At 33.4% G+C, this 25,483-nt stretch overlaps 1 protein-coding gene across 2 annotated transcripts in view; it reads left to right on the top strand.

Annotated features, from left to right (window-relative positions):
* The window catches only part of LOC125681679 (potassium channel subfamily T member 2-like), a 92,354-nt gene extending 69,139 nt beyond the window's left edge, over window positions 1–23,215 (top strand). The window contains exons 19-34 of one of the 2 annotated variants that reach the window (XM_056153844.1): window positions 1,396–1,660; window positions 2,942–3,047; window positions 4,463–4,635; window positions 7,042–7,113; window positions 7,473–7,487; window positions 8,078–8,212; window positions 8,648–8,759; window positions 9,409–9,510; window positions 10,451–10,534; window positions 10,914–11,072; window positions 11,857–11,904; window positions 12,435–12,479; window positions 14,552–14,675; window positions 16,591–16,675; window positions 17,816–18,086; window positions 20,626–23,215. In XM_056153844.1, coding sequence (XP_056009819.1) covers window positions 1,396–1,660; window positions 2,942–3,047; window positions 4,463–4,635; window positions 7,042–7,113; window positions 7,473–7,487; window positions 8,078–8,212; window positions 8,648–8,759; window positions 9,409–9,510; window positions 10,451–10,534; window positions 10,914–11,072; window positions 11,857–11,904; window positions 12,435–12,479; window positions 14,552–14,675; window positions 16,591–16,675; window positions 17,816–18,086; window positions 20,626–20,787 — 1,958 coding nt within the window. In that variant the 3' untranslated portion in view covers window positions 20,788–23,215. The remainder of the gene's footprint in view (window positions 1–1,395; window positions 1,661–2,941; window positions 3,048–4,462; window positions 4,636–7,041; window positions 7,114–7,472; window positions 7,488–8,077; window positions 8,213–8,647; window positions 8,760–9,408; window positions 9,511–10,450; window positions 10,535–10,913; window positions 11,073–11,856; window positions 11,905–12,434; window positions 12,480–14,551; window positions 14,676–16,590; window positions 16,676–17,815; window positions 18,087–20,625) is intronic. The other variant, XM_056153843.1, reaches the window with a different exon arrangement.
* The last annotated feature ends 2,268 nt before the right edge of the window (window positions 23,216–25,483 follow it).

The following is a 25,483-nucleotide window of genomic DNA, read 5'->3' as shown; positions in this document are numbered from 1 at the left end:
TAAACATAAGTTGAACAGTGTAAATTATTACAGATATTTGGCAATAATGCCTCATTAAATTTGAATTCAAAAAATGATTACTTTGTACCCCTAATTTGCTGTTTTAAAAGATAGGAAACAATAGTTGTTTATGAAAAACATTCAGTGCTATTTTATTAACATTACAAAACTGACTTCATTCCCCAATTTTTTGTAAATAAAACAAAATATCTTTCTGTCAAAATGTCAAATCTTATTTCAAAATCTTCAAATTTATGAATTGAATTGCATAGTGTGATGACATCATGTTTCATGGCATTAAAAGTCACTATTTACTCGCGTATTAAAATATTGTAGAGTGTCAATGGTCATTTGTCATTTATCTTCAACTTGATTTTGGATGAAGTTTATTTTTATTATTCTACTTTTAATCCATCCAAAAATTCATATATATATATATCTGATTCAGACAAATTGAAACTTGGTAGGATTTGATATTTTAAAAAATGTTGATTCATTTAATATGATAATGACATTTGTTACTTCAAGGATTTCTTTTGATGTGTTTCCTGTGCTAACTGAATTATCAGCTTCCCTTTGTGTAATCTTTGAATAATGCAACAGGTCAGGCGTTGCTTTCATGCTTGTAACAAAATGCACATGGGAAATACTTTGTTAACGAATAGTTTTCCTGTAAACACATTGTACCAGGTAAATTATATGCATAAATACTTTCTTACATCACGTATTGTGTCATCTACAAATAATTAAGATGCCTCTCACTAGTTTTCACTAACGCATTTTTGGTTTCCTTCTAATATCGAAACAAAATATGTTCGATCTTTATCATTGTTTGCTTTTTAAAAAATCAGTATATTTAGTATGAAAGATTATGCATTGTATATCTAGTTCATAATAGAGGTTATTCACTATTTTGATTCCTCTGTACTTATATTGCCAAAGATCGGGGGGGGGGGGGGGGGGGGAGAGAAAGAAAAAGAAAAAATACATGCATATGAATTCATGTACGTGACAATGCTATTGAATGAGAAATAAAAACAAATGACCTGCAAAGCCACCATTTTGCATTTTATCATGATTTTGTATGTTTTGAAAAATTCTTTTACACATTTTTTCAATTAGAATTTTCCCTATTTAAGATTTTCATATTTCAATATTATCATTTTCTTACATTTGAAATTATCACTATAGTTTGAATTTATTTTTTAAAAATGCATGGGTTGAATTTTAATTTGCTGTGGTTTGTTTCAATATTGAATTAAAAAATTAAAGAAGGGAAGTTTAATATTAAATGATGTTCTTGCTCTCAATGAAAAAGGTGATGTTATGAATTGCAAATTTTCCATCACATGCAGTTGTCAAATTGGCAAATCAATCCTCTTAACATATTTTTAGGAACTGTTGCCCTAGAATTACAACACACACGAATAAATAACTCAGACTCCAACAAGTCTCTGAATGCCCCGTCCGGGATAAGACGTCCCACTCATTTGGAAATTCCAAAAGGCCTGAACATCCAGAGTCTACAGAAACGACCCAGTATTGCCCCAGTCCCTGCATTCCTAGAGGCCAATGACATCCGGATTCAGCTGAACTCAGATGTTGAGACAGATGAGGAGGAGGAAGTTCCTTCCATGGACTCGGATGATGCTGGATCAGAGTATGTAATCCACTGAATGGAATGCGAGGCTTTGTGTTCAGACAGACTTAATCCAGGGATATAAATTTCTTAAAGAATTTAACGATAATCTACATAGTATCCTTTCATACTAGCTGCAGAGATTGCAAGTGGAATGGGTCAAATGGTGTCAACATTCAGTAATTGAATGTAATAATGTTCTGGATACAATATAAAAGAATACTATTCTAGGTTTTGGTCTTATACTTGTTACTATGGTGACAGGGAAAGAAAAATTCTTTTGAATCTTTTAAAGATAAAGGTCAGGATTGCATTCTGTGATTGAGTTTTGTAAATCATTGAAAAGCTTTTAGTCTCATATGCAATACAGAGATGGCAGATAGTGAATGTACTAATGTTGGAGACACTATATAAGGAGTGCTGTACTTTTCCATATTCTCATACTTGCCACTATGATGACCGGTATGGAGAGGAATTTCATGTTCAAATGGTCTTACTAGTAGTCAGTGATTGAATATAACTGTACTATAAGTGTCTCTACATAGATTATCTTTTTACTCGTAAGTCTCGTATTTGCAACAAAGTTGGCAGTTGGGGAGAGGAAGATACTTATTGATTTTGAGTCCAGGGGTTTCAATATTGAATATAGAAATAAAACGGATACAATTTAAATGATGTACCTCACACTTATTACATATAATGTAGATGGGAGGGGAATATGGCTATTGATTTATGGGTAAAAAAAAAAATCACAGATCAAGGTCACAGTCTGTAATTAAGTGAACACTGTTGTATATACAAGGAGAAAAAGTATCATTAAAACTTTCAGATTCATACTCTCTGCATAGGATACAAGCCTGGAGGTTATAAAATGTTCTGAGTACGAACTCTGTACTCAAACCATACTCCTCCTCAAAAGTTGTACATAAATTAGAGTGGAATATGGAGTATGGTTTGGAGCACTGGGTATGAGTTTTAGTATGGGGTACATATTCTAAAAGTTTTATAACCTTCAGGCCTGGTTTCAGAGATTTTATTCTTAGTTGAAGGTCAAAGACACATTTATCGACAATGTAAAATGTGTATGAATGGTACTCATTCAATGGTGCCTAATTTTGAGGGGGTTATTTGTTTGGCATTGCCTTTGATATGTTTATGTATAATGTATGGTTACATTGAGCCAACATCTTCAAACTGTTTTACAGAAAGTCTTAATTCTTTCCTGTAGAATCATGTGTATAAGACTTAAGACTAGTGCATTTCCTTATTTTTTTATTTAAACTTATGTACAATCACTTTCAGATATGTGAGAGGGTTTCCACCCATCACTCCATACATTGGTACTTCCCCAACACTTTGCCACCTCATGAGGGAAAAGAGACCTCAATGTTGTCTTAAGATTGCCACAGTAAGAAGTCTTCAAAATATTTTCATGCATATCTAGAAAGATGAAGTGGTGTAAATATAGTGATAATTTGCATGTAATAAGAAAGAATGTGGTTGTTGTGGGTGTTTTTCCATGCATAATGCATATACATGTGCATTGTTATCAAAGAAATAACACTAGTATTTGTGTCACACCAGCAAATGAACATGTTTGGTAGTTTACAGTTCACTTTCAGTAACAAAAACTGGAACTGATACCTAAAAAGAAATGGTATAGCTCATATTTGTTGATTTTTATTTTCTCACCCCAAATCATATAGTATTATAAAAAGTTAAATAAAGATTCTATATAGCAGATTGAATTTTTGTACAGGAAGCAAGACTTCAGGGGACGTAATTTGAAGATTATAAATCATTTTAAACTTGGAAAGAAATGCTGATAAATGCCTGAAATTGTTATTTACAGAAAATGAATTGTACGGATCACTTGGATTCATTTCAATTCTTTTAAAAAATTCTTTTTTTGCAAAATGACCTTTACCAGCCCTTTAAAAATATCTACATACTAATGAAGTAATACTCATTTGGTGACATCACCAAACAACCCATTTCCTGCAATTTCTCCTAAGCACTGTCAATTTCACATACACTGTACTAGTATTTCATGGATATTGTAATTTCCTGCAATTTAGTATTTCATAAATATTATCATTTAATTTTGCACGTCATATTAAGGTCTGTAAATGGGGTTCTCTCTGGAGCATCCATGTTAAGTCTAACTGCTTTCTATGTTTCCCAGTAGAAAAACAAATCAAAGCCTCTACATGAAAAAACATCTCCACCGGTACATTTACCAATATTTGTCAGTGATGATACTTTGCTTTTTCGTTGTTTGTAATTCTAAATTATAACTGTATATTGCAATAGATATGTTACATGTTCCTGGCAGCTGGTCTAATAAATTTTACACATATTTTGAGCATGAAAATCAATATTTATAAAAAGGAAGGGTTAAAAATGAATATTGGGAGTATTGAAATATCAGTTTGTATCATGAGAAGTTGATCAATTCATCTGCAGAGATTACCCCTGGCCCCATGTTGCCATCTTTTGTATATTACCATAACACAAATAAACAAGACTTTCATTCCATAGACAATGACTGTAAAATCACATTTTCATCCCATGTTGTTTTCTCCTTGTTGCATTTTATAGAAATAATTTTTTCCAGTCTTAAATTTTCCCTGCAATAACTTTTTGCTACTGTAAAGTCGTATGTAAATTAGAATGACAACCATTTCTATTTTCACTAATCAGACATAAAACAGGGGCAAAATTATTTCCCGTGTATAATATTTCTATTTTGAATTTTGATTTAAGGGCAGAGTATGACACAGTCGCATGTAATTCTTTAATAATTTTTCTTCTGTGTAACAGGAATGTGAACACTGCTCCCATGAGAATGCCAAGGAATACCAGTGGCCGAACAGAGCCATTATTGTGTGTGCCGACTATGCCAGCAGTGGACTGTATAATTTCATTGTGCCTCTCCGATCTCACGCTCGTCCCAAGGGTTCACTCAATCCCATTGTCCTGCTACTAGAGAGAGAGTAAGCAGCCTTCATTCAGGTCGTTACCCGAAATCTGTGCTCGTAAACTCAAACATAGATGTAGGCGTAACTTACGAGTTCTTTGTGATTTACCAAAAGTCATAACGTACAATTACACACATGTAACTTTTTAAACTGCTTAAAAATATCAGATAAATCAATAACTGACATAGGAATTGTAAGACATCTACCAAAGATGTGGTCACTATTAAATCATTATGAATTATTATAATATAGCAATCAATTGATATTTAATCTTATTCTATTTAAATGTTTTTGAAAAACAGGAAAGCATTCCATTCATGAAAGATGAAAAAAAAAATTGATGTAGAGGAAAATGTTGGATTTAAACTTTGTTACCAAAAAAAGAAAAAGAAAGACAGCGATGAATTAGATATGTAAAGCCTATGCCTGTCCTTTCATAAAACACATCTTACACACGTATAAATTCAGTTGTAAAGCCTATGTTTATGTCTAGATCAACATATGGATTTACAACATTTAGTAAAATGTATTCAGATGTTTTAGGGTTTAACACTAACACAGGCTCGTGGCTGGTAAAAATTTGATTGAACTAGTGAATCTCATGAAACCAATAGCCCTGTAGGCTAGTTATTTCAGATTTAACAAATAATTGTCCAAATTGTAAAACTTTGCATCTGAATAATTTAGATGCTTCCAACAGGAAATGGGGAAAACCCTTCCTCAATTAGCCCTTGTTGCTATATTACTTTACTAGCTGCACATAGTAGTGGGGGCTAGTAATTTAAAGACTGGGCAAGTACAATATTCCCATCACTAACCCAAAAGGCTTTCTTATTAAAGTCAAACCCTGGAAGTATTTTGTGAAGACTCACAGATTTCAAGCAAACATTTTATGTAGTAGAGGTATAAGTTTGTTCAAATCATGACCCTGCCAGTCAGGTAGGATATATACATGCATGTATTTTGTATCTCTCTGTAATCGGAGATTTGGGGGCATATAGTTTTGGTCTCTCTGTTTGTCTGTTAGTCTGCAAAAACTTTAAACTTGGCCATAACTTTTGAATGGATGGTGTTAAAAATTTCATATTTTACATGTGTATTCCTTGTGACAAAAGCTTTCTTTTGGTACCAAAGGTTTTTACCTTATGACCTTAGAGTTTGGTCATATTTGGACATTAGTGATTTACACATACATGTAAACCCCTTAGCCAGAAAAACCAAAACTTACACAAAAGCTAATCCTTATTTAGTGGAAATCCCATAGGGCCATGACTGGACAAGTATGCTCAGTGTAAAGTTCAAATCAAGGGCATAGGTCAAGGATGGAGCCATATTCATGGTTTAAGGTATATATACAGTTAATTCTCGAATTATCGCCACTCAATTCATCGCCATTTTCGTTATAACGCCGCATTTCTCTAAGAACGTTTTTCCTATTACTTAAAATTCTCGTTAAAACGCCAAATTCGCTATCGCCATTTGGCACAGTATTTTTAAGACAAAAGTCTATATCAAAGTGTTAATTATCTCGATAAACCGCCATGGGTGCATGTGATCAGTGATGCGGGGAATTGGTCAATATCAATCTCCGGCGTACACCTGGGCAGAAGGAACCCAGTCTTAAATAAACAAGATAATTACTTAATATGAACCGTAGTTTTGTTGTTTTTACCTCATCGAAAAAATATTTCACTTAAGCTATGGCTTTGCCACAAAAGAGGTTTCTGTTTAATTTCTAAGAAAATAAGCAAATTATTGCATACTACGGAAACCATCCGAAATGTACACAACAGGAAATCTCCAATTATTTTACTGTTTTAAGGTAAAAGTCCATAAAAAGGAGGACAATGTTGAAATACTCGTTAATCTTCGTCCAGTTAATGACGGCTCACCTACCAGGAAACAGCCATGCGTTGCACTAAATACAGACACTGGACATGGTTTTTAAATACATGTAACTTGAAACATACTGTATATATGTGTCTTGTATGTGTATTGTTTTGAAATGAAACCTTATTATTGATAAAACTATTTTAATCATGCTAGAAAATTTGGAAAAATAATTACGTGATATTTTTTTTTATTAAGTTTGTACGTAAATGAAAGATAACTCTTACATATATACAAAAAAAGTAACTCTTTCTCCCCAAAATGGCAGAAATTCAATTGATCACCAAATTCATTATAATGCCATAAATTCAAAAGAACAAAGGGTGGCGGTTTATCGAGAGTTCACTGTATGTAGGAAACATCTTTAGAATCCTCACAATACATTTTTTTAACTGGTATTCAATCACCATCTTGTAGTGTAATCAAGATCCATATAAGGATGGTATTACTGCTGAGACAGTATGACAATTAGATGGTGTGTAGAAATCCGTAGTTTTGTATTTCAATCTCCTGTATTTTCATTTATTTCAGACCAGATTCCACGTTCTTAGAGACAATCTGTCATTTTCCATTGGTCTATTGGATGATTGGATCAATTGAATGGTAATTAATAAGTAAACCTTTTACTAAGTTACTGTCTATGTTCATTTATGCTTTTGTGTCAAATAATGGAGGTAAGAAATGCTAGACAGGTAACAGCTGTAGTTTGTTGTACAGGAATATGACTGTTGCAGCTTCATTTGTGCACAAAGCTTATCAATTAGATTGTAGATTTGCTGAACAGTTAGAATACAATAGTTTAAGATTAAACAAAGATTAATGTTAATAAGATCTACTTTTGCAGTTAGTAGCACTGTAGGTCACCGTGACATGATTACTGTCACTTATGAACTGAACACACAATGTAGCCTTAAATTATAGCTTATTAGTAAAGGGTTTCATCTCCATTTGTTTTTCCACAGTGAAGGCAGTCAAAGGTGTCGTATTGTTTTCTAGTGTTCACAGAACAAAAATTATCAACTACGCTTTTTTGTATCACCATTACTCAATAATCACATACTGCATGCTGCACAGTCACAGTTACTGGTAACACATTGCCTCATAATGATGGTAGGTATTGAAATCCTCAAATTAATAAATAAATTCTTTTAATTATACAGGATAGCAAATTTAGTATCAAGTTACTATAGTTTTCATTGTGGTCCTCTGTAAAAGGTATTCACAGACCTTATATATAGGAGAGCTGGAATAGAAAAAATTCATATAGCAAAACTTTGATTTAGGACTTTCATAATTATAAGATTTAAGAATTCTTGCACCCGGCTGGATTATAAACACACATCATGCACCATTGTTGAGAGCATGTTGATCACAAGGATGAAAGTTGTAATCAGGATTCTGTTTGGGAAAGTTCACTGTTAACATGGCTTTGTTAAGTTTGAATTAATTCCTTCATGTGTTAACACTGTGTCTTCCACCTAAGTGTGTCTGTACCCCGAGAAAATGCAACTTTTTGCTGTCAGGAATGATGAATATATGTAATCCCTATTATTTTGTGATCCCACAGTATTGACGATTTACTACGAGCAGGCATCAATCTGGCAGATAACATTGTCATTGTCAACAAGGAATCGTCAAACTCTGCGGAGGAGGACACACTGGCAGATTGTAACACCATTGTAGCTGTCCAGACTATATTTAGGTAAGATGAAAATCTCTGTATTGTAGGTTCTTTATATGATGTGAGCATTTAATATTGCGAAATTGCCAACTGACACAGAGTAATGAGAGTGTAAAATTGCGAGTGCAGCATACTGAAGAGAAACTGAATTTTCACTTAAAGAACACACTAGTTCATAATGGTACTGTTATGTTTATATCAAGAAAGTGCACTTTTTGATTGCATCACATGTATAAAAAAAAAAGTATACTGTAGTAATTTTTAATTCAGTAAATGCACAGTGACTCTCGCTATGTAAGATGGCTGCATGTTTTCCTTATAGTTGAATGAATGTTGAAAATCTGGTGTTGTTTTTTTTTTTCTTTGTTAAAAGTTTTGAATACAAAGTGGTGTATGTCCATGAATTTGAATATCTCTGACAATACCTGTTTATGATGAGTGGTTTTCTTTGGCCAGACTGTTTCCTAGTGCTAACATCATCACAGAGCTTTCTCAGACCTCAAACATGCGATTCATGCAGTTCAGGGCCAATGATTCATATGCTTACACACTTGCCAAACTGGAAAAGGTAATGCATTTATTCCTAAATGGTGATAAATACCCTTTTCCCCATAGATTTGATATTCTAGGCAAAATCACAATTTTTATGTCAAAATGCAACATAACTGAATATCAAGATTTTTAAAGGAAAAAAAAAAAAACCCAAAAAAACCCTCATTGATTGTTAAGTCTCTTAATTTAAACAATATTTTATTATGTATAATACATAAAAGGATTGGACAGCAGGTGCTGCCTTAAGTCTCTTAATCATATGATTATAAATTTCATTTTTTTTTAGGGTATGAACTTTGACCCTTTGAGCTGTGTTAGCGCTTCATGAAAAGTTTGTGAAGCGCTTCAGAACATACCCTCGTGTATTTTTGAAAATGAAATTATTTCTTATATTTACATTCTAGTTTCCTTTCTGTCAGAATTCCCAGCCGTTAAACTAGACGCACTATATCATCATTGATACATGCATTGTTTACAACTGCGAAACATTCATGTTTGCCATTTCAGCTGTCATTACAATTTGTAAAGATATCAAAGACAAAAACATGGAAAGTTTCAATATAATGATATTTTCCTGGTGTTGATTATTGATAACTTTCAGATAATGCCTTATATCTATAAATGTATATGGTACCTGTTAACCTCACCCTTTTTTTGCATTGTAGAAAGAGAGGACGAGAGGGTCCCAGATCAGCTACATGTTTAGGTTGCCGTTTGCTGCCGGTAATGTGTTCAGTGCCAGTATGCTGGATACTCTATTGTATCAGGTCAGTGAGGGTTTATTAAGAGGGCTCAGCGCTCAACCTATCCAGAGAGTGTTTTGAATTCAAAAAGAAGATCTAGCTGTTCATAATAATACCCCTCTTTACCAAAGTGAAATTACTGCAGACTAATTCTTATTTTATGTGAGTACTTAATTTTAGTGACATCATTGATCAATGAATTTACAGTGATGTCTGTCCATTGGGGGTTTCCTGTTTCTATTTTCATTTCTCTGTCACATATCAAGCTGAAACTTGCTGTGTAGCTTCTTCATGAGTCCCTCTAGATCACGTTGAAATTTTGATCCATTTTGCAGGAGTTTTGCCAATTTATTTGAAATTTACAGTTTTCTAGTGAGGACACTCATATTTTACAGAGTGTCTGTGTATGGATATTGAAGATGTGCTTGTGGCAAGGATTTTTATTTTCTTCAATTTTAAAGAAAATTACAGATTCTTGAACTTGGTCATTTTGAGAAAATATTAGTGAGTGCATGGTTTGTCCATTTAACTCATTTCACACTTTTCAATATAAGGCCTTTGCAAACAACTTGAAGATGTGCATATTGCATGGGTTTTGATCCCCAAGAATTTTCAAATTTTCTTTGATGTTTGAAAAAAATTATAGGTTGTTGATCTTAGTCAAATTTGGGAAATATTTTATTCTAAACCTCCAGTCAGTTTTTAAGCTAGGACCTTTTATTCATATGATGCAAAAGAAAAAGTATGTTGAAGGTTGATGATGACTGATGCTAGTTCAGTAAAGTTCTGCAACTCATGGCTGAAGAAAAACACCCTACATAAACATGACGGGTGTATTATGTACCATTTCCGTTTCTCTTGTTAACTTCAAACACTGTAACTGATCAATATTAATTAGGAAAAGGTAAAATTAATAGGTGAAACATTTCAACTCTTCATTGACTACTGAGGCTTTTATTTGCAGGCATACCTTAAGGACTACGTGATAACTTTTGTACGACTTTTACTGGGCATAGACCAGGCTGTTGGTTCTGGGCATTTATCTTGTGTAAGTTACATTATAGTATTCATCATAAACCACCTGTATTAACTATAAATTTTCAACAGTTCTAGACAATTACAGAGTGGTAGTCTCACTAGCTTCAATACATTGTTGCAACATGCACTGAAGACTTATGACGGACAGAGAGACATGGATGTACAGATAGAATAATATGAGAGGTGGACAGTCAGAGGAAACTGATAAAAAACAAAAGTTTTTCTGTCCAAAGGTTATATCATAAAACTATTCAATTTGGGACAGTACTGTATACATTATTCAACGATTACCAGAGGGTTTGACCTAAATTTAGATCTTTATAAACTTGAAAAATCATTTGTGTACACGCTCACCGATTCATTTGGTCCTGTAACATTTTATTTTCCAGATGAAAATTACCAAAGAGGATCTATGGATTCGGACATATGGCCGTCTTTATCAAAAACTTTGCTCAACAACATGTGAAATACCGATTGGTATTTATAGAACGACAATTCAGCCTCGTAGTGCTTCTGCCAACGCCGAGTCCCATAGCCACGGAAGTACTGTAAGTTTTGTGTGGGGGCGTGTTCCTCAGATCAGTGTGTTCTATCGGTGAAGTAGAGAACTGATTTTATATAGCATGTGTTTCCATAAGTTTGCATGTGGTTTTCATTATTTCAATTTATGTCATTAGTACTAGCTCTGTTGGGAAGGAAAACATTAATCAATGAAATAATATTCGGATGATACAATTTCGTGTTCCTCAAAGACAAGGGTATGCATTTGCCTTGTACAAGCAGAATATCTTATTGAAATTTCCCTATGCCAGTCATAATTATATGCACAAATTCAGTATCACAGAAAATTAGAACAGTAAAATATGAATAAATGAATAAACATCAGTAGATTATTATAAAAACATAGTAAAAAACTGGAGAACACTTTGAGGTTTGAATTTAGGAAGATTCCCATTATATAAAAAGCAAAGATGACTATAAAAAGACACTGCTGGTGACTTTTGCTGCCCCCTGAAATACATTTTGAGATAGAACTCTTTCTTGGTGAAATCTTAGTGTATAATTAAAGTAGGGAGTTAAGGTAGAAGAGGTACATGCTCCCTAGAAATTCAGTGTGGTGACTGATACAGCAATTATATCGTGGTCTCTTTAAACGGTCTCTGAAATTTATTTTCGTCAGAAGTTTAGTGTGTGTAGTGGTTGATATTTGCTATTGTGTAGTCCTAAATTACTAGTATTTACATATTACAGTGTGAGTTTGAGAATACATGTACGTGCAATGCTCCAGAGTGTTTGACTTTAGTTTGACTTGTTTTTGCTTTGTCACTCTAGGCTCCACGAGATCAGTCTGCTCTGAACCTTGCCTTTAGAAATTCTGTTGTAAGTAATTTACAGAGCATTTCATTTCACCTTGTATTGACCTTTTATGTTGTTTCTGTTGTCTTTTAAACCCCCACCCCACCAGTAGAATCTACCCAGTATAAAGGAGTAAACAGCACTCCATCTTTCTATACAGTAGAGTTTAGTACATTTGTATTTACATGTATATATTGATGTGAAAAGATTCATCCTTTACAACCTGAACCTTTAGCTGACAAATAATGAAACTTTTGTCCCTCATTTAATATGTGTATATAGAAAAATTGATATGAACATTATTAGTAGATAGATTCTATATCCATTATATCAATGTGTAACATAGTAAAGATCTAATACTCTGAACTTTGATCTCGATGTACAGATCTATCTTCTTTGTGTTTAGCGTAGAAATCAGCTGTATAAACTCTATGATAAAATGTCGTTGACGTTGTTCCATGTCTCTGACACAATTACTGTTTGGATATTGTTGCCACCAGAATGATACAGCTATGTCTGTTTCTATATCTCTCCTTGCTATTGCTTTTTCACAGATCAGAAGAAAGCCAAACCCTTCCCAAGCCAAGACTGAAAAAGATGTATGCAATGTTTATACTCTCTATCTCATTGTACTTCTCAGTACTGCATGTGTAATGATATGCTGTGTGTGTACTTAAGACTTCCCCTACAAAGATTGGGGAGGTGTATTGGAATCACCCTGTCCGACAGTGCATCCATCTGTCCATCCGTCTTTGGACTTTTTTTGTTAAGATATTTTCTTTGATGCTAGTGATTTATCCCCCCCCCCCAGATTTTATAAAAATGTCATATGCCATGTAAACATGTGCACTAGGTATTTTTAGATTGATTTGAATTTATGTGTACTTTCAGGTTTTTAAAAAAAAAAACTGATTGTTCTGTACATACTGTCAGTTCCATTTTTCATTGATAAACATAGAAAAACAAAATGCTTGTACATGTACTCCACACTTACTAATGACATGGTGGGCTGGTGGCATGCCCTGACTCTAGCTCATGATATCATGTTCTGTATATGTGTCCAAATTTAATCCCAACGTCATTTAGACAATATCAAGGTTGCTTGGACAAATGGTATGTAACTTTAGTCTAGATCATATCTTTGAAGCTATATCTTAAACCATTTTCATTGTTCAACTTCGACAGAGAAGACTGCAAGTGGTGAAGATACTGATAGCTAGGCTGACCTTTTTAGGTCACCTGAGTCACTCAGGTGACCTATTGCAATTATTCAGCGTCCGTCATCGTCTGTTGTGCATTAAAAACTGGAACATTTTAACTTCATCTTGATAACTACCATTACAATTCTTTAGAAATTGTATGAAGCATCTTTTGGACAAGGGGGATATATATTGTAAATTTTAGGACTCTTGCGCCCCAGGAGCCTTAGGGGAATGGCAAAAATTTACCATTTTCAAAAATCTTCTTGTCTATAACTGCACATCTGTAAGAAAAACTAAATGCACAGTGATGTAGAGCAGGAAGGCGTCTACCAAAATTGTAAATTTCATGATCCATGGGGTAGGGGTTCTGACTTCAAGGTGGGCCAAACTTGGTATATAGTGTTTGTGTAAAACATTTGAATGACATTTTCTTAAGTGTTATTGATACTAAATTACAAGTAAATGGGTATTTAGAAGAAGCAGGTAGTCCTTTACCAAAATTGTAAATTTGATGATACCAGGGGTAGGGTTTTTTGTTCCAGGGTGGGGCCAAAATTATTATAGTGATTAGTGTGTTTATCATTTGAAAGACTTCAATTTCTTAGCCTTTGGGGATAGTGATACTTTTAACTAATGCTTAGGTATCCAATAAACTCTTTGTGCCTTTTGTTAAGTGTAAATTCAAGGACTATACTGTGTGACTCAATTTTGCATTTTCTCTTTTTTCATACTCCATGAATATATCATCAAAAATCAATGTGAAAGGAATTTGTTTACTCCTATGTGTAAGAATCTTAGTTAATGTCCCTACATTCCCCTTATAATGCAGTAATGAAAAAAAAAATTACAGTAAAATGAAATAAGATAGAACTAAGAACAAAAACATAGATATAGATGGTAGTATCACCGCTAAATCTCTAGCTGGCTTAGGTCAAATTTATTGTAGGCGGAAATTTGTATTCAGGATTGGCATGAAAAGTGTTGAAGCTGATACAATTTTCTGGCCTTCAACTTGTACAGTATTTCAAATATTCCACGATATAAATGAACTTTGCGGGGATATTAGTCTCGTTAGGTCAATTATAGTTCTAGCAGGATTCATAACTTAGCTGAAGCAAGAGTGTTATTTATGATATACACTAAAAGTGAATTCTCTGTTCATGTTACAGTGTTATGGTAGTGAATAGTGATGTTAATTCATGTTTATGCTTACACAGTGCATCTCACTTGTGGCACTAAGTGTTAGATATGGTGAATTAAGTACACACACAGCAATTAAGTAATAAATATTCTTTATGCATGTATTGTGTGAAAATACATATTGTGATTACCCAATCATATCTGTTCTCTATTAGTACTCATATAGCAGTGTATTACAGTACAAAGGTCATTATGAGTTTTGGTATTTTAATTTAAATGATTTTTGGTATCATGATTTTATGATATGAATTCATCATCTATTGCATTAGGTGAACCTAAGCATGGTAGGAATAGAAGTGGACAATAACAACCAGATGACCCCTGAGAGGCATGAAATTAGTCAGATGGTCAAGTGTCGCATGCATAGCTTAGGACAACCCATGACAGATTATGGTAAGAGAGATTCAGATGGTATGACATTGTCCTAAAAGGGACAAAGTGCCTCAAAATGCACAAGAAAATAGTTTAAGGAAGTATCCATAATGATAGCGATATTATGATTATGTCTCCCCTTCCCAGAAGGTTTTTCTTCTGCTTCTCATAAAAGTTTGTCTGGGCCATAACTTTTTTGTCTTTTGACATAGGCCTTTGATATTGGGTATGTGGGTATACCATGATAAGATAGTGTGTCATGTGCCATTTTGATGACCTTTGACCTTGAACTTTTTAACAAAGGTAAAATAATAGGAATTTTTGGCATTTTTTTTTGGTAGTTTCCACTGTAACTTTTTTGTCTTTTGACATTTAGTATGTGGGTATACCATGATAAGACAGTATGCCATGTGCCATTTTTAATGACCTTTGACCTATTATGTAAAGGTTAAATAATAGAATTTTGGGGCATTTTTTTGTCAAGACCATAACTTTTTTTGTCTTTTGACATAGGCCTTTGATATTTGGTGTGTTGGTAAGTTTAATTTACCATCATATGTTCACAACACTGTTCCTTGGTTGAAGCACATCCACATACAGGTGATTGTTATGTATCGTAACTCTTAATTTTCCACTATAAAGATGCTCCATTAAAAAGTAAAAAAACAAAAAAAACTATGGAAAATGGAAAGGGAGACATCAGTTTTAGAATGCTAAAACAATTCTTCCTAGTTCTTGTATATATTGTAATTATTTTGAGAGAATGAAATTTGCAAGCATCTTTTTTTTCTGGATAAAAGGACTACCAGTTTACCAACAGGGAGCACACTTTATTGTGTATGTAATTTTCATTATGTCTGCCAGTCAGACTGAATGTCTATATTTAAGTCAAAAGGTGCAGTGTACTGAATTTAAAGGGAAAAAACATGAAACTTTACATACACCTAACAAATTCTAATTTATGGGGAATTAGATTCATTAGTTTATGTGGTCCAGCAAAAGATGTGATCACTGTGAGGAATGGCATTTACTACTGCTAGTAAATAAAGCATAGTTTTACAAACAAGCCAGTTTGTTTCTGAATATCATGGACTTTTCTTTACAAAAAGTTTTAAACATTTATTATCTGATTTTGAAATTATGGTCTAGTAATAATGAGACTTAGAAAAGAGGGATCATTATACAGTAAAACATGGTTACAGTGAACACACTTATAATGAATTCACACTTACAGTAAAACGCAGTTACAGTGAACACACTTATAATGAATTCACACTTACAGTAAAACGCAGTTACAGTGAACACACTTATAATGAATTCACACTTACAGTAAAACACAGTTACAGTGAACACACTTATAATGAATTCACACTTACAGTAAAACGTGGTAACAGTGAACACACTTATAATGAATTCATGCTCTCAGGGAAATGATTTTAATTTTATGCAGTTTTGTAAAATATTGTGAAACTGTTGGATAAAACGAATTACATTCATACGGAGTCAAAGTTATTTATCTCCAGCACTTGACTGTAAGTGTGTTTTACTGTGTGTTGATAGTATTAAAAAGTAGAGGCCCAAGGTGCACAAATATACAGTTCATGGATTTAACATATATTCCAGTTTGGGAATGCCCTTGGTGGTATGTATCATCAAGGCATACATCTACATGTAGTTTGGAATGATGGAAAGGGACCCTACTGGAAATAAGTCTTGGGACTTTCATTTATTTATTTATTCATCAATGTTTAAAAGTATTTACAAGTTGCCCAATACCTTGAAATGTTTATACTATTACGTTATTGATGGTGCTATTTGTGTAAAAGTTGTTTTGTATACTAAATGAACCTATCTATAAAGTCTCACTGTATTTGTAGAAATCCATAATGAAAACTACTGTTAATAGCATAACACGTGTGATAATTTGAAATTCCAGATGAAGTGAATGACAAGAGAAATACCATCTCCTATGTAATTGTCAACCCCAGCTATGACCAGAAATTGCAGCTAGATGATGTCATGTGAGTCTTTGAATGAGCAGATGTTGCAGTTACTTAAATAACAGTTTCAGATAAATATATATCAACAATTAACCAAAATCATGCCCTTTGGCAGCCACCATTTTGTGGTGAAAAACAGTTTGTGTCATGTCCAACCGTCCATCCGTCCAAGCTCTTACATGTATCTCCTAGACCTTTCATCAGAAATTGATCACTTAAATTTCTTAGGATGGGGACTTTTGAACCAAGGCCATTTTTAGAAAGGTCAAGGTTACTCAGAACATATGCCTCACATGAGGAAAAAGTTCTTTATTTCAACAGTTTTTTAACATAACAGGCAAAAGACTTTCAGACAAAGGTCACTTAAGGTCATTTTGTAAAGGACAAGGTCACTCAAAACATATACCATATGTATGAAAAAAACTTTATTTCAACAGTTATTGATCATTATGTGAGTCATTCATCTATTATGAAGTAGTTCATTGGTTAGATGCAGTTTGGGGAGCATTCATCAGTTTTACCAATATTCTTGTTTCTGTTTACTACCAACTACCTTTACTTACTGCCAGAATTTGTGGGTAAATTTGAAGCTTACATACTAATCTATCGGTGGATCCATTTTGGACTGCACAGCAATGGAAAGTTAATTGTACAAAGGCCAATGTAGGATAAATAGGGTTTTCACCAAGACTTGACTGCCAAGGGACATAACTTTGGCATCTGTTGATATGTCTGTTAATTTACTACGATATGGTTGAATATGAGAAATATCTTTCATAACAGGCTACTGCATACACTGTACGAGTTTACTTCTCTCACATTTTTGTCACTGTTTTGCAGAAAGGATTAGTGAAAATAAATGTAGATTTTACATAATATGGAAATAAAAACTGATTCGATAATGAAGTGAAAACTTATTTTCGCTTGGAAAACCTGGAGCAAATTCCAAGTGGTATACAGTTTATTAATTAAACTAAATGCATTTAATATAGAATATATTGCTACTAATAGTTCTCTCTGATATGACAGAGGATAAAGAGAAGAATGATTCAAATTAGGTTTTATATTTGTCTCCAATAGACCCTTTCAATGACAGGAGGAGGGGTCACAAAATAGCCAATAAGTACTGTTGATTTTCAAAACTTTAAAAAAATTTGACAGCTACCTGATCAGGCCGAGCTCATTATCCCCTCAACCATCACCTCTTATTGATGAGAGAAAATTCCATTCCAACCAAAACTTGACAAAACGTGAAGAACCAACAGGGGCAGATAACTCTGACACAGAATCAAAGCATCTCAAAGACAGCTCTAATGTGCATTATGAAGGCCGATTTGTGAAAGCCAAAAGTTTATCAACACTGGAACATAAACATGACAGTTCTTGTGATATGAGGAAAAGCAAGACTTTCTCTCCAGATGGTCTATCAATAGTAAGAATATATTTCTTTAAGAAATAAATTTCATTTTTGAAAATACATGAGAACATGAACTGTGACACTTCGTGTCAGCGTACTTAATGAAGTGTGAAGCATGTGAGCGCTTCATGAAACGTATGCTGGGGTGAAGCATTGCAATTCATACTCTCATGTATTTCAAAAATGAAATTTATATATGATACTTACATTTTTGTCAGAATTCCCAGCCATTAAGATAGAAGTACTCAATCAAGATTCATACATGCATTAATTGTTCCCAACTGCATCACATTAAATGGGGAAATGACTATCATTACTATTGGTTAAGATTCAGAGACAAACACATTGGAAATATGTAAATATTTCAGTTTGAATTATTAACATAGATTCCATCTATTATGCGAGCACTTTAAAAGTTAGTAAAATTGCCGTGGAACATTGAATTGTGAGCTCTCTACTCTGGAGAGCTTAATTTTGTATCATTTGTGATATGTAATTAAAAAGCAAGACTTTTGGTTTTGTTAAATATATATAACCCAATTTTGTTTCCAATCTGGAAGACTGTGCAGAATATTTATCATAAATCCATGTAGTCTACAGCGACATTGTTGATGCTATGGAAAAACACAATGAAGGCATGATACAATAGTGGAATAGGATGCTGGACCCATACTACAGTGATGATTCAGAGATTTTATAATGCTTGAGAAAAAATTTAAAGGTCATAGGAGACGATTTTTAACAGTACCTTTTCTCTCTATGTATATCAACTTTGTTTAATAGACTTCTCGCAAAAATGCTTTTTTTAAAATATTGATATTAACACTAAGAAATCAAAGTGCAAAGGTACTCAGAACAGAATCTGATCAACTTTCAACAAATAAATCCATTCATCTTAGATTTATTTTCTCATTTATTGAGACAAAAATGTTCTGATGAGGAGAGTTTCATAGGACTATTGATTCTTCCCGGTACATGTTTATAATAAACATTTGTACTTATATCATTCTTCGTTTGAATAAAGAAGTCGACGTTTTGGAGGATTTCGCCATGCTTGCAGTAGGCCTGTAGTCAAAAATAGTTGGTACTGTGTCTGGTCGAAGATTTAGTTTTCTATAACCACTATTTTTGCCAAAGTAGGGTGTATATGAAACTAATCCCCATCATCTCCTGTAAAATGATTGTCGCAAAACTTAGAGTTCTGCATGACTTTGAAATGATCTTGATGTAGATTTCATACCCAAGTCTTCCTGAACGTTGGATCCTTTGGACTTGAGTACATTGAAACACCTTTCTGACTTCGTACATTACAGTTGAATGCAGCATATTGAACCATTTTGATGACTAAAACTTGCAGTTGTCAGTACAGTGTATAAACAAATGTACTTTTGCATTAAGCTGGTCTTTCTTGACACCACCAAATAAGGGGGATAAATCATCATACTATTTTAATATTTCTATACCAAAGTAACATTTGATGATCTGTAGCATTTGATACCATGCAATTTTCTTTAATCACTTATTTATAAATAAAGTAATCAAAGAGGAACACATTTTGGTGCAAAACATATATCTATCTTTTTTTATACCCCCCGCAAACGAAGTTTAGGGGGGTATATTGGAATCACTTTGTCCGTCTGTCCGTCCGTCTGTCCGTCCGTCTGTCCGTCCGTCCATCCATCTGTCCATCCGTTTGTCCGTAGACGCAATTTGTCCGAAGTTTATTTCTAATACCGCTGGACATATTTCATTCAAACTTTATGCACATCTTCTATGTATTATGTAGTTGTGCATCTCCTATTTTCATTGAAATATTTTAACAGTTATGGAAGTTACGGACATTTTCGGGTTTGGCATCCACATACTGTATCTGCAATCTTGTGACTTCTCGGTAAAACATAAAGTGGCTGATGTGTGTTGAATACTTATTTGTCAGATAGTATTTATAATCTCAACTATCCCTGGCAATGGGATTCATAGTAAACTGCCTTTATTGCAGCTACTTAGAGTTGTTATACCAGTGGAAAAGATTACAATAATACCAATACTTGAGCTAATGTCATTTATTTACTGACAAAATCAATGACAAAGTAAAGTTGGCATAACATAATGATCTTTAACAAAGTGAATATAAACTAAAGACTAGAAGAGTTGACCAGGGATTTGCAATCATACAGCCTAAAATGTGCCAATTAGTATTCATTGTTTATATTAAGCATATTTTTAATATTTCATGTACTGCTGTACTGTAGAATATACATTTCTGCATTCACATTGATTGCCCTGTAGATAATGTGAAAATACCCAATTTGCTTGCATTAGATATTTCCCATCATCTTATATGCCCCGCGGGGGGTATTAGTCCCATTAGGACAGTTCTAGTTTTTTTGAAAATCATCTCCATGACCTCTAAACATATTCTGTTTTATTATATTTTAGTAATGTGTTTATGCATGCTTCATATTTATACAAGCAGTAATATTCGGGGGAAAATATTTTTAATATAAATTAAGTGTGTGCTTTGAATCTACAGTACATTGAGTTTTTAATCCAGATTCCAGACAAGGCCAGGGAAAGTAGTGATAATGACTGGGAGTCTGATTCCTGCCATTCTGTAGAGGACATCGACGAACAGCCCAGATTTCACCTTGGCAACAAAGTAACGGAGGACAATTCAACCAATAAGTCTACAGGATTAAGTGGAACCGTTGTTTGATTGGTTTACATAGTGAATGTAACAGCCAGTCAATTGTGATGTGTTAACAACAGGAGTAAAAGCTAGGTCCTATCATTCAAAACTGGTTACTGGAATGATAGTAAACCAAAAAGGTTTAAATACAGCTGTTGTTTGATTTGATAAGTGAACATGGTTGGAGTTTCTCTCCAGATAAAATGTTTGACAGGGATAAGTGCTGTTGCTGTGTTCAATAGTGTGAGCATATGATATTTAAAAAACAAACCTTTCTGGAGACATTGAAACTGGTTTTCTTCTCAGTTCATTCCAAAAGGACATAATTTTTTTAAATAGTGTCACGAGAAGTAAGGCAGGACAGTAGAAGGTGTGCAATGAGGACAAAATCAAAATTTTGTGACTTTTTTGTTACAACTTGTAAGAGTATTGAATTGTACACATATATGTACAATGCATGTAATTATTATTTTATTTTGCATTTAAAAGTATTTTTAGTTTGACCGAACACTGATGAATGTGAATTTGGACAGCATTAGACAACAAGTGTCCCTTGGTCCTAGATATTCTCTCTCAGTTTTAACAGGGAGGTTTGTTTATGGACAGGGAGAAAGACAGTGATAATTTTCTTTTATTAGTACAAGTTTGGTATGAATTATATCCATCTCCATGTTTAAGACTGAATTTTATTTCTCTGAATCATCAAAGATCAAGGAATGTGTACTTGTAGCAAAACACTGTATTTTATAATATATCACATTATTAGTTTTAAAATCAGTGTTATGTTGATTTACGAAATCAGTGTTACATTTATGTCTTTCAGTACTTGTGATATATCAGTTCACTTTAAGTATTATTAGTACATATGTTTGTTTTGTATGCTTCCATTAATGAAAACCACAAGATGTGATTTATTTTATTCGTCTTATCTTGATTCAGGGTCCCCTTCCCCGGATATTATATGTGGACTGTAAGATACCAAAGTTTTAAGTGTATCTACTTTGTTCATTGAATACTTCAAGGTATTGCATTATTCATTAAGATAATGGATCTTAGGTAAAAAAAAAAGTTATTTCTAAATGTTGAAATGAAACGATTTTACCTCTTGGGTTGTACTTTTTTCTTAACAGACTTGAGGTTATTCTTGACGTCTGCTGTCGGTCTCTGTATAGTACATTTACACATTGAGTACAAGTGTGATCATCAATTTAATGTACAAGTACTCTATGTTTGTGTATTTCTAAACTTTTTATTTGCATGTACAGTGTATCCGTACTTTTTGCCTCATTGTTTATTATGGATACAAGAGTTTTTTGATAAATGCTATATCTAGTCATTTTTTGATGTGTTTTTATACTTTTGCACTTGGATTGAATGTAGTGCTTTGGATTTCTCAATACATTTTGAGAAGATAGTCTGTGTTTTCTTTATGAAGCAAAATGACACTTAAAGATAACTTTTTTGTCTGTCTGTTTGTTTATTACTTTCTAACCTTTAAATCTTGAGTGGGAGGTTGATATTTAGAATGGAATGTGTATTATGTAAAAGCCTTAGGTAGCCACCACCTCACAAAGCTGTAGTCTATTTCAATCATACCCTCTCTAAAAATTTCTGGACATGAGCCTGCTTCGTGATCTTGACCTTTGATCTACATGTAATTTTTTTTTTAAATTGATACTGGAAATAATTCTGTTACAGATCATACTTTGATATCTATGTGCCTTCATTGTGCAGTTTTTGTCCATTCAAGTTTGGGGTGCTGAATTAGATGTTCATCTTGTATACTTTAATAACTGGTTTCCAGCTTTTCAGAAATTCTGTACAGTACCTAACACCCTCCCGAGTACCCCATTGTGTCTTTGTGATATATTTAGTATTGCATATGTAGGTGACACATGGTCTCTGGTTTCATCAAATGCTTAATATTTACATAAATATACCGTACTGACAACAAAGTAATGTAAGTTTACACAACTTCCAGTTCTCACTGAACATCCTTACTGCCAAACCATAACAACAGTTTACAGCTGAAGCCAGGTGTAACAATTGTAAACTGCAGACTGTACAATAATGGCTCAGTTATTTTACACATGTTAATTTTTTGAATTGTGTCCCACACATTTTATCTATATGTGTAAACGATTTACTCGGCGTTTTTGTGGAATGTTACAGTTTCATTTTGAATTTTGCGATTAGATTTTATGTTGTATACACTTTACATGTAATTTTGTTGTGTGGATGTGGACATTTTATTTTTACCGTGATCACTCAGTACACCTTTCTTTATCTTTCTCTTTATGTATACTTGTTATTTGTTGACTATATTCTATTGATCTTCATCAATTATTTTTACAAGGTCTGTATATATAATTATTTTTACCTGAGATTTGTTGGATTTACAGAGCATAACTTGTTTGAGAACTATTTATTGATCAGAAATAAATTCTGCATCCTACATATGTGTATGGGTTGTATGCTTTTCAGTACACACATTACATGTCTACTATGCCTTACACCAAAGTCACACTGTCATGGCAGTTGATTAGGTTCTATTAACATGATGCCAATTTGTCCTACATAGCCTGTTTAGTAGGTTTGTTACTGACTGTGAAAATCCATAGAAGGCATGGTGAAGCCAAACTTTCTATGGACTGTTGTTTTGTTTTGTTGAGGACTAAAACTTTTGATATGTAAATATATATAAGACAGCGCACTAATAATACATTCCAGATGCCATGTTGCTGTCTAAATTTTGCTATTTGCCATCCAGAGAAATTTAGACAACAAACTCATGGCATGTTTTACATAATGACAGAACATCATTCTAGTCCGAGGCAAAACAAAAGGTATCGATTGTTACAGTCCCATAATCAAATGACTTTTGACTCTTGCCTCTAACTCCAAGAAGCGCCTGCATTCATTATTTCAAGTACGTCAGTGAATATGTCTGGTTGAAACCAAACCTTTTACCTTGCTTTATTATTTTGACTGGTATGTGAAAGCAACAGTTGAGGATCAAGGAATTTTGCAGTAAACAGCTGGGAGTTATCTTGAGGCCCCTCAGTGGGTCCAGGGCAAAGCCCCTTTAAACAACCAAATTCTGACAAAATAACACATATATATTTAAGTGTTTTTGGACATTTCTATAAAGAGAATCATATTAGGGATTGTTTGCCTGGCGTACTGACACTCCAGGATCTGCCAATTATCAAAATGTCTGACAGTGAATCGAAGCTTGGTTTTTATGATACATTTACAAACTAGGAAGAATTGTTTTAGCACACTAAAACATGTCTCACCTTCCATTTTTCAGAGATTTTTAGAACATTTTTTAGGGATCATTTTTAAAGTGGAAAATTAAGACTTATGGTACATAACATTCACCTATATGGCATTGCATATGAGCTTCAAACAAGGAACAGTGTTGTGAATATATGATAGTAAATTAAACTTGCCAACATACAAAATATCAAAGGCCTATGTCAAAAGACAAAAAGAAATATGCTCCGGACAAAAACAAATGCTCCCAAAATTCTATTATTTGACCTTTATGTCAAAGGTCAGCAAAAATGGCACATGACACATTGTCTTATCATTGTATATCCATATACCAATTATCAAAGGCCTATGTCAAAAGACAAAAATGTTATGGTTAAGAAAACAAAAAATTTTATCATTTAACCTTTACATAAAAGGTCAAGGTCAGAGGTAATCAAAAACTCTCTTATCATGGTATACAAACATACCAAATATCAAAAGCTTAGCCCAAATTTCTATCATTTGAAGATATATAAATAAACAGTGCGTTCAGAGTAAACCCAATGGTACCATCACCAATTTGCCAAAGGTAAAAATTTTAAGTCATTGGTACCATATTGGATCCTTGTGTACTCTGAACGAGTTTGGTTACAAATGTTGAGAAATCCAACAATAGTACCATTGATATACCTCTAGCTGATCTGTGAGTTGGCACAAAATGTTTAAGATATATACGCTCAATACATATTATCTTTGTGAATAATATTGCACCAAGAAGATGCATTTAGAAATGTTTTTAAGTACTGTTAATTACTTTTTCCTGCAGAATATTTTCTCCGTATTTGCTAGTCAACATTTTTCTGTCCATAAATGCGGAGCGGAATGGACCAAAAACCCTTGACTAGCGAAGTAAAACATCATGACAGTATATAAATCATTGAACGAAATGGTCAGAGTGGGAGATTACTATTACATTATCACACACACTTGATGTTTTTAAAACCCATTTCCGCCTATACAGAGACGTGTTTGAAGCAACACATGTCTGAAATTGTCTTGTTGTCTGAAATTGTCTTTAGTTGTCTGAAATTGTCTTTAGTTGATGTCCACAAAGATTTAAGAGGAAAAGATGTGATACAAAATCGGTTACTTACAGTGTGTACGTGATGCCCGCCATTTTTAGCTCTTCTGAGCCGCATGGATCGCCAAATTAACATAAACTCAAATAATTGAAGATATCTTCAATTATTTGAAGATATCATCAATTCAATTATTGCTCTCTTTAATTGAATTAATGCACGCATTAAATCCATTATTGCTCTCATCAAATGAATTAATGCACGCATCAATTCAATTATTGCTCTCATCAATTGATTTAATGTGCACATTATATCAATTATTGCTCTCTTCAATTGAATTGTAGCGCGCATCAATTCAATTGTTGATATCATTAATTCATTTGAAG

Source organism: Ostrea edulis, chromosome 2 (assembly GCF_947568905.1).
Source record: "Ostrea edulis chromosome 2, xbOstEdul1.1, whole genome shotgun sequence".
Taxonomy (NCBI): Eukaryota; Metazoa; Mollusca; class Bivalvia; order Ostreida; family Ostreidae; genus Ostrea; species Ostrea edulis.
The sequence above is the reverse complement of the archived record's forward strand: the minus strand, read 5'-3'. Positions and strand labels throughout refer to the sequence as shown.